Source organism: Limanda limanda, chromosome 9 (assembly GCF_963576545.1).
Source record: "Limanda limanda chromosome 9, fLimLim1.1, whole genome shotgun sequence".
NCBI lineage: Eukaryota > Metazoa > Chordata > Actinopteri > Pleuronectiformes > Pleuronectidae > Limanda > Limanda limanda.
The window spans coordinates 20,906,951-20,915,601 of NC_083644.1; the positions used below are offsets into that span (position 1 = coordinate 20,906,951).

The 8,651-nt window shown below is 41.9% G+C and overlaps 1 protein-coding gene across 2 annotated transcripts in view; it reads right to left on the minus strand.

The window, feature by feature from the left end:
• celf5a (cugbp, Elav-like family member 5a) overlaps positions 1–3,440 on the minus strand; it is a 182,356-nt gene extending 178,916 nt beyond the window's left edge. For both annotated transcript variants that reach the window (XM_061078471.1, XM_061078470.1), the window contains exon 1: positions 3,077–3,440. In XM_061078471.1, the coding sequence (XP_060934454.1) occupies positions 3,077–3,440 (364 nt within the window). The remainder of the gene's footprint in view (positions 1–3,076) is intronic.
• Positions 3,441–8,651: the final 5,211 nt, after the last annotated feature.

The window sequence follows — 8,651 nt, forward strand, 5'->3', positions numbered from 1 at the left end:
TTATGGCCGTGCATTATTATCACGCTTTACAAACTAATTCCATGTTCTCCCTTGAGGATTACCAAAGGGGTACAAAAAGTCCTAAATTGTTGTGTAGGAAAAGAGGAAATAATAAACATGCAAAGCTCAAATCAAATAAGTGGCAATGCAAATGATCAAAATTTCCATGATGAAAACCGTGTGTGTGTGTGTGTTTGTGCTCGTCCCCTTGTCCACTAATGTCTCTGTCAGTCTGAATGTGTCTCTTTGAGGCAGCTGCCCCACTGTTTCCATCAGGATCCATATTCGTAATCCTTTCTGCTTAATAACATGATTAACTATAAAATAACCCCCTTCAGAGATCATTGACATATTAGTGTTTGATTATTGTTAATTTGTGGCCAGAATTCATTACATTCTAAGCCATTTAATTGCACTGACTTATCTGAAATTAATTAGATGTTTGTAAGTTAATGAATAAGGGTACAAATGAACTTAGAGGAGATTTCAACTTTTTTAATTATACTCTGTTACTTCAGAGAGATGATCTCATCCATCTGCATTAAACAAGATGTTTTCTTTTCTTGACTAAAAAACTGAATAAATGTTAACAATACATGACTGACATATAATGAATAGTAAAGTTTACAGGATAACGTTTCTTCACTCACTTGAATGAGAGTTTTCCGTTTCAAACTGAACAGAAGAACATACATACTTTACTAGAATATAGAGTTAATTAAAAATGTATTTATTCATTTAAGTTATTTTACTTTAACCCCAGGGGAAGATAGATGCAACAAGCCAATGATACTTATTTCAATAATATGCAGAAAAATAGGCAGAAACGTATTAAAATTTAAAAATAGGTGAACAAAAAACTAATTTAGCTTATTTATGCTAAACTGCTAATACAGATAAAAAACATTTGTACATGTTTCGTCACAAATTACGCTTAAGCTCTATTAAAGCTCTATTGTGTCTGTATGAAAACACATCTAAGAGCCTTAACTGTCTTTTCTCTGACACCATGATGAAGCGATAATCACTCAGGAGCTTAATACTGCAATCATTACGCAACCCAGGGAAATGACATTCAGGTATATGTTTGCACACTTGGACTTGCACACGCAAACACATAGCGATGGATGCCTAGTAAGTGATGCACGGAAAAATTGTCCTTCTGTCCACAAGCTGACAATATCAGGCATGTGGCCTCATGAAGTGTGTGGCGTAATGCGAGCCGTATGTGGTACAACGCCTTAATCATATTTTGTGGTTGAGTGCGGGAAATATTTTTCGATTTTAATATCAGCTTTGGCCTGCACATGTATTTATTAAAAGACATTTGTTATAATCTCACTCTGGATTAAATGTGTGGGCTTCATTACAGTTTAGCGTAACGGTAACCAATTCCACATCCTCGGATGGCGATTCTTTATGTTATAGAAGACATGGCGTTGTTTGCAGTGTTTGCAAATGGCAGTTCCATTACTGGCCCAGATTGTTATTTGTCTTTTCCAAATGTCACTGCAATAAAAGGCTTATCTCCTCCTGTACCAACATCATTCACAAATCAACATCTGCTCTGCAGGAGTGCAAGATGATGGATCTAAAATGGCATTCAGAGAGAGAGGGAGAGAGAGAGAGAGAGAGAGAGAGAGAGAGAGAGAGAGAGAGGGAGAGAGAGAGAGAGAGAGAGAGAGAGAGATGTTGTGCCAAAATGACAGCCATGGTTGTGTTCCTGATCTGTTACCAACTATGGGGCAGTTTGAGAATCGCACATTAGAATCCTAAATGTGATGCTAAAGATTTAAGCCTGTCACAACTCTTTGAATTACGGTGTTGTAAAGGATATCAACAGTGCACTGACCCCATATGGTCAAATTAGTATAGCAATAAAACCAATAATTACTATACTTGTGATATTTTACTGGGAATGATGAATAATGTGTCCAAAATGTCACAGGGTCATTATTTACATCAATTCTCATAACAGCCATAATTACTCTTTTTTTTTTATGGTTGTGCAAATATGAATGAAACTTTACAAAATATAGTTGGAGTTGTGGTGATGATGATGATGATGATGATGATGATGATGATGATGATGATGATGATGATGATGATGATGATGATGATGATGATGATGATGATGATGATGATGGTCTCCCCATACGTCTATTGGGAATTGTATTTTCCCACCCATGCAGGCAGTGATCTCTCACCTATGGGCTATGTCCTTCCTTATGGAAGTTGTCACTGTGTGCACATATATAGTTCATGAGCTGCGCGGATGGACACCCCCTGCCTCCCCCCCAGTCTTCCATTCCAGCGGAAGCGGCGCAGCATCACTGGCCACTTTCTGCGCGGCCACGTCCGTCATCTTGTGACAGCTCCGGCGCCCTTTGAAGACGCCGTGGCTCTGAACCGATTTCGCAGCAAGTGTCGGGTTTGCACCTCAGCCCGCCCGCTCCATTCGCACATGCTGGTGGATGGCGGTTGTGTGGGATGTAAAAGAAAGCGTGTGGATGAATAAATGATGCCGCAAGAGATGGGACCATGGCGGAGGGGTTTGTGGGGCTCTTTAAAAATGCAGCCCCTTCGTGCGACTCTGCCCCACTTAGGAGCGCGTAAAGAAAAGACTCTTCAATTGCAATAAAACCGGGAACGCGCACCACACAGTGTGTCATCCTATCAGTGCTTATAGCCGACTCGTGTACCCCCCCCCCCCCCCCATGATCTAAAAAGTGTTATTAGGAAGGTGGAAATACAGAGACTCGTAAAAACACCCATGCGTATTTACGCGTAAAATAACAAAAATGTGAATAAACCAGAGAATTGGGTCAAAATGCCAAACCTCGTGAATGTTAGATGAAAATATGTATAAGCATTGATGCACATGATGATAGTGATGAATGGACCGATTTCGACACTGAATCGAGCTGGATAAAATGTATTATTCCTAAAGTGACAAATATACTCGATACCATTTCGGCGCAAACGTGTCCAAAAGGTGCCGGTGATGATAAACAGTTATACCAGAGCTGTGTGTGTGTGTGTGGGCCGCGCAGCCGTGCGAGGGGCGACACGTTACCTTTGTGCATGCCGGTGTATCGGTCCTTGAGAACTGTCAGTTCGTGGATTTTCCCAAACTGTTCAAACAGCGGCTTCAGGTCCTTTTCCTCCAAGTTCCGCGGTATCTGCCCGATAAACAGCTTAATGGCATCTTGGTCTTTCATGTTGCCGCTCTCCGGATGAATTGATATGGGTTCTGACCCGTTCATGGGTTTCGGAAATGTGAACTGAGGGTACTGGTGCTGATGAGGGATCAGGAGGAGTGGTGGCTGGGTCGGTGATGCCCCCGGTCCGGTGAAAACCAGGCTGGAGTGAGCGGGCTGATGGGGCTGCTGAGGATGGTGCTGCTGCCTTCTTGTTTCAGTCTGAGTGAATCTGGCCATTCTGAGCTGGGAGCAGAGTGGATAATAATGACAACACACACATACACACATATACACACGCGTACACACACACACACTCTGTGAGGGAGCAAGCACTCAGCTGGAAACCAGGCTGACTTTCTATCCGACACACAACACACACACACACGCACATACACGCGCGCGCACACACGCAGAACAAGGCAGAGGGGGGGGGGGGGGTTGGGGGGGGGATCGAGGCGAAATGAACGCAAAGGAGCGATATTAGACACTCTGGAGCGACACCCAGTGTCCCATGTGAGGTACTTCAGCTCAGCAGAGACGACATCAACAAAAGTGGTGACTGAAATATAAGGCTTTAAAACACATTGTTTCTAGACAGTGAAGGAGGAACCAGTGAAACGCTTTAACTTAAAGTATCACAAAAGAAATTAGCTTCTCACAGGCCATAGGACTTAAGTCTATGAATTTGCACTGCAGTCAAAATGACCTGCCTTTATATTATATACCTTACACAGGTTGGCAGGTGTCCCACCGCCTCACATCCGACGAGAGACAATCACAAACCTGAAAGAAACAAACAACTAAATGATGCCAGGCATCAGTGGTCATCAGGACATTAGACAAAACCTTAACATCCAGCAAAGGCTCCACAACAGTGTAAAGCCTGCAGCCAACACAGGAAGCAGCATATCGACTGCAGATGTGGACAGCGACCCAGTGGTACAACTTACAGTAAAGGACTGGGTTACAACAGAGCCAGGACAAACCAGGCAAAACCTGGGAACCACCTGCATGTGGAGAAGCAACACCAATGGACCACATGGGTCCCGTTTGCTCCGACAAAGACCTGAAGAGACAGTCCATACTTTCCCAGATTGGATACGGCACTGGCGTAATAAGATATGATGATGAGATCCCTTTACTTTTAATCCACAGTATTTATTTTGCATATTATTATTTGAAGTCACTTTATTTGCACCGTTTGATAATCACATTGTTATTTTGATTAACATCATCAATGGCTTCCTACCCTATAGTAAACCATGATAGCCATCATTCTTCTTTCTAATTTACACCAGTGCTGTTCCTAGTGTGATGTTTATAAACCAGTGGTTCTATACTCAGGGCCAAGACCCCCTGTTGGGTTTGTGAGACAAGGAAGGTCAAAAGATTATTTCCAGAAATCAAATAGAATCTAAAAACAATCCTCAAAATCATATTTTAGCCATAATTCCCCCAAAAGATAATACATACAAATACAATTTAAAACAAAACCATACAAATTCATTATCATCCACCTTCCAATTTCTTTGATTCCACTTGACCCCTGAAGTGATTATGATTAGTCACCGACAGCATCAGCAGGTTAATTTACTGCACCACAGGAAACTCTGTAACAAGTGGACGTAGGTGTTTTTTTTTAATAATCTCACCCAAATAAATATCCTTAGGGATAAATGGGGGTCGCATGCGTCTGGTGCAGTTATTTTTACGCTCAGGGGGCTCAACAGTTTGGGAACCTCTGCTCTGAATAATCTGATTTTCATGAAAAAACTTAAAAATACATTTATTATTTTATTTCTTGATGTACTTGAATTAAAGTAAACGTGTATAGGAAGCAATGTGTAAAAATAAAATACCTCTGATGTTTTTAATGTTTGTGCATAATAAAGGTCAGGCAAGGTCTGACCGATGCATCAACTGAAGTATAATGTAGGAAAACGTACAAAGCTCCTAGTGGTTGGATAAAATAAAGAACATTGTAAACATATGAAATGAAACAGCAGTCATTTTAATAGTAATTATATTATTTCCTTGAAAGCTCTAATTGCTAAAGATGAATAAATCAAGAAGGTATACAATGTGTGTGTGTGTGTGTGTGTGTGTGTGTGTGTGTGTATACCACATGAGACCATAACAGAACCTGAGTCAAATGCTGACGTTCAACAGTTACAGCCTTCTTAGTTCAAAACCTCTTGTATACCTCTGATGCAGCTGAGCAAGGAACCGTGGACTGGCAAAAAATTCACGAAAGGATTTCCTAACCAAAGCCACCTTACTCTTGGCAGACACTCACTCAATTTGTCTAACTCAAACTTCTGAATCCTAATAACAGCTTCTGAACTTTATACTGCAGTTTTGCACAGAACGTGATTTGTCCCCAAGTTTTTACCTTGTAGTTGCCAGAGCAAAGATTCACAGCCTGTAATAAGAGAAAATATTACAGTGATGAGTTCTCCTCCAATACGATCTTCAAAATATCAGCTATTAAGTGCAAAGACATGTGAGCATTGTATTTAGAGCGTAGTCACGGGTTATGAAGTAATATTCAAATGATACAAATATTTCTCTTCTTCAGATATTTTTAAGAGGATAAAATTCAGCGTCTATGATCTCTCTCCTGGAATTTGGCAAAAGTGTATAAATGTGTTTTGTTCTTTTATTCAAATTCAAATTTTCTTTTTTTTAAATGCAAATGGATTTACTCACACACAAAACAAACAAAATATACAAATAATAAAAAGGAAAAGGGGAAACAGGCCTCTTCTCTCCATGCACTGAAGCAGTCGACAAACGATGTCTAGGTCAGATAGAAAAGAAGTTAATAATAATTATACTGCTGTTAACCCTGCTATTGTAGAGTTGGTTTTTAAGTTAAAATAAGTAGAACACTTTCTCCTTTGTTCTGTTCAGTTTAACCTATCAGCCATCAGGGAAAGCACAGTGAACAAGGATTTCAAAATCCTTGTTCACTGTGGTTAATTATACACTGCTTTCAAAAGTATAAAAACAATCTGGCATGTGCCTTCCTTTATCCAAAAAGGAATCGATAAGGTGCCTGTGATGCACAGCGAACGCTGGTCACACGTGGAGGCGAGAGGTGTTGTGAACGGCGGTCGTTCATTAGATCGAGGCGAGGGACCAGGAAACATTATCCACAATTAGCAGACTTACTGTAAGTACTTTTCAAACAGCGCGCAGGCTAATCCCCCAAGAGAGGGTTTGTTTGCATCATTTGCCTTCACTTTGCAGACACTGTGAATAGCATTCGGATTCCAATCCATCATCGAAATAAAATACTGTCACGAGAACCCCACTGCAACAGGCAGAGCAGAGTGAACTCCGCCACAAACCACCGTTTAAGTAAAGCACATCTGCAGGACAGATTTCTAATTACAGCCTATTTAACAGTGGATTAAATAAAGTGATATACTGTGTGTGACAGCAGGCTCAAGGCTGCAAGGTGAATCAATAGTGCTGCTGCTGCTCTCACTGTGGAGATTGGGCACCACAGAGGTCCCCTCCCAGAGCTTCCACTCACATATCACTGTGTGAGAAACTTGGCTCTGTTGCTTTGGTTTCAGTGCAGCTTTACGGCGAGGGAAGACATCCAAGTACAGTAAAAGGGGGGGTCATGGTTTTGCAGTGAAAACAGAGTTCAGACTTAAGACGTTTGGAAGGAGACACACATGGTTTTTCTAGGCCGCATGGTTGTTTTCTTCAGGAGAGAAGTGGGGGATAATTTCAGCTCCATTGAACTGTGCTCATAATGTGTCTTTCTGCAAAGTTCAATAAGTGTGGAGGCAAAGACAGGAGCACGCAGGGGAACACATTGACATGATCAGTCAATAAAACAGTGGGTGGTGGCAACTCAGACACCAGACATATTTATTTTTTGATCGTAAACTTGTCCTTTGGAAATGTGAAAGTAAGTCTTTGAAGCAGTGGGTCCCAGATTTGCAGAATAAGACGTGGTTGCTGAAGGCGCTGCTTGTTTTCGATCTGCGTGCCACGAGTCCCAGTGATATTTTATGCTCGGTTCATCGTGTTGCAAATGTATTGATTGGAAGAGGCAGGGCACTGAGTGACCAATGGGAATAGGTGGGGACAGGAGTCGAAGTGCATGTGTTTTCGTCCGGACGGCTCAGCATGTTAGCCCGCTGTCAGCCCACCGGCTCACCGGGCCTCTGAGGGTGGTGGGGTCTATTTTTAGGGGATGCAGTCAACACACTACACGTAGTGGGGGGAGGGAGGGGCGGGGAATTGAGAACTTCCACTTCATGGCTTTTTATTGACCAGTGCCATTAGTGTTTCGCCCAGCTGAAGGCAGAGACAAGAAATCAATAAAGGTCACACTACTTGTGCAGAGTGGAAAAAAAAGTTACATACGATTTAACTAGCTGGCGTTTATTCTGCTGCTTGTTAACCAGCGCGGACCCCGAGAGGGCGGCAGCCCGGCTCGATGTGTTCAGCTTGGGAAGTCTGGTGGGCCCGCAGGGAGGCAGCTGAGGGAGCCATTTTGCATTCAGTGTGCACTTGCAACCACTTACAGAAGAGACAGTCAGACAGACCCACGCACACCCACACACTTCCTAATGACTCAAATCCAACATCGTCCTGCACATCCACACCTCACTTGCATTTTTTTTGCAAACACAGCAATGTTCATAGGCAGAGAAAAGCATAATCACAAGGTTGAACTTTGCACTGTGCCAGGTAGATATGAGTCAGTGATTGAACTCGACAAAAACAAAACGTGCAACTTTTTTTTGTTGCTGTTCAGCTTCCTCTCTCTCTGCTTGGGCTGGCATGGTGAAGTTCTGAAAGTGGAGCTGGTGGTTTAATAAGCGGTGAGAGAGGGAGAGGTCCCCTGGTGCCCAATTCAACCATTGCACTGCGGTTATGCATTGCAAAGCATGCTTGTTCAACTGTAAGGTGTTGTTCAAAGAAATTAGGGTGTGATGTGATGATGGTACATCACAATGGAGACAGTTTTATGGACCAGTGACTCTACAGGCTGATGAGATGTGATAAGAGCAGTCTGAACTGTGGAGTCAGTGCACTGCACCTTTTGTCTCCCGGCCTTAGATCCCAGGGCTAAAAGTAAAGAGGAAGACTTTGATATCGATCAGCTTTTCAACTGAGAAACACTCCGGTATGGTTTCTTAATGCTGTGGTCCTGTTGCAACCATTAAAGAGACAGATTCTGTTGAATTTGTAATTAAGAAAAGTAAATTAAAAACTCAACTTGAACTAATATCATTGAAACAGTGATTATCCAACATTATTTAATAGGTTAGAATATGTAATTGTTAGTCGAATTGTTTTTTCCAATAATTGAAAGACTTATTACTGAGAACAATAACCCAAACACACTCACACACTCATTTGTTGTACATATTTTTTGCTGCTATCTATTTTTGTGTGATTTTTACTGCACACTTCTCA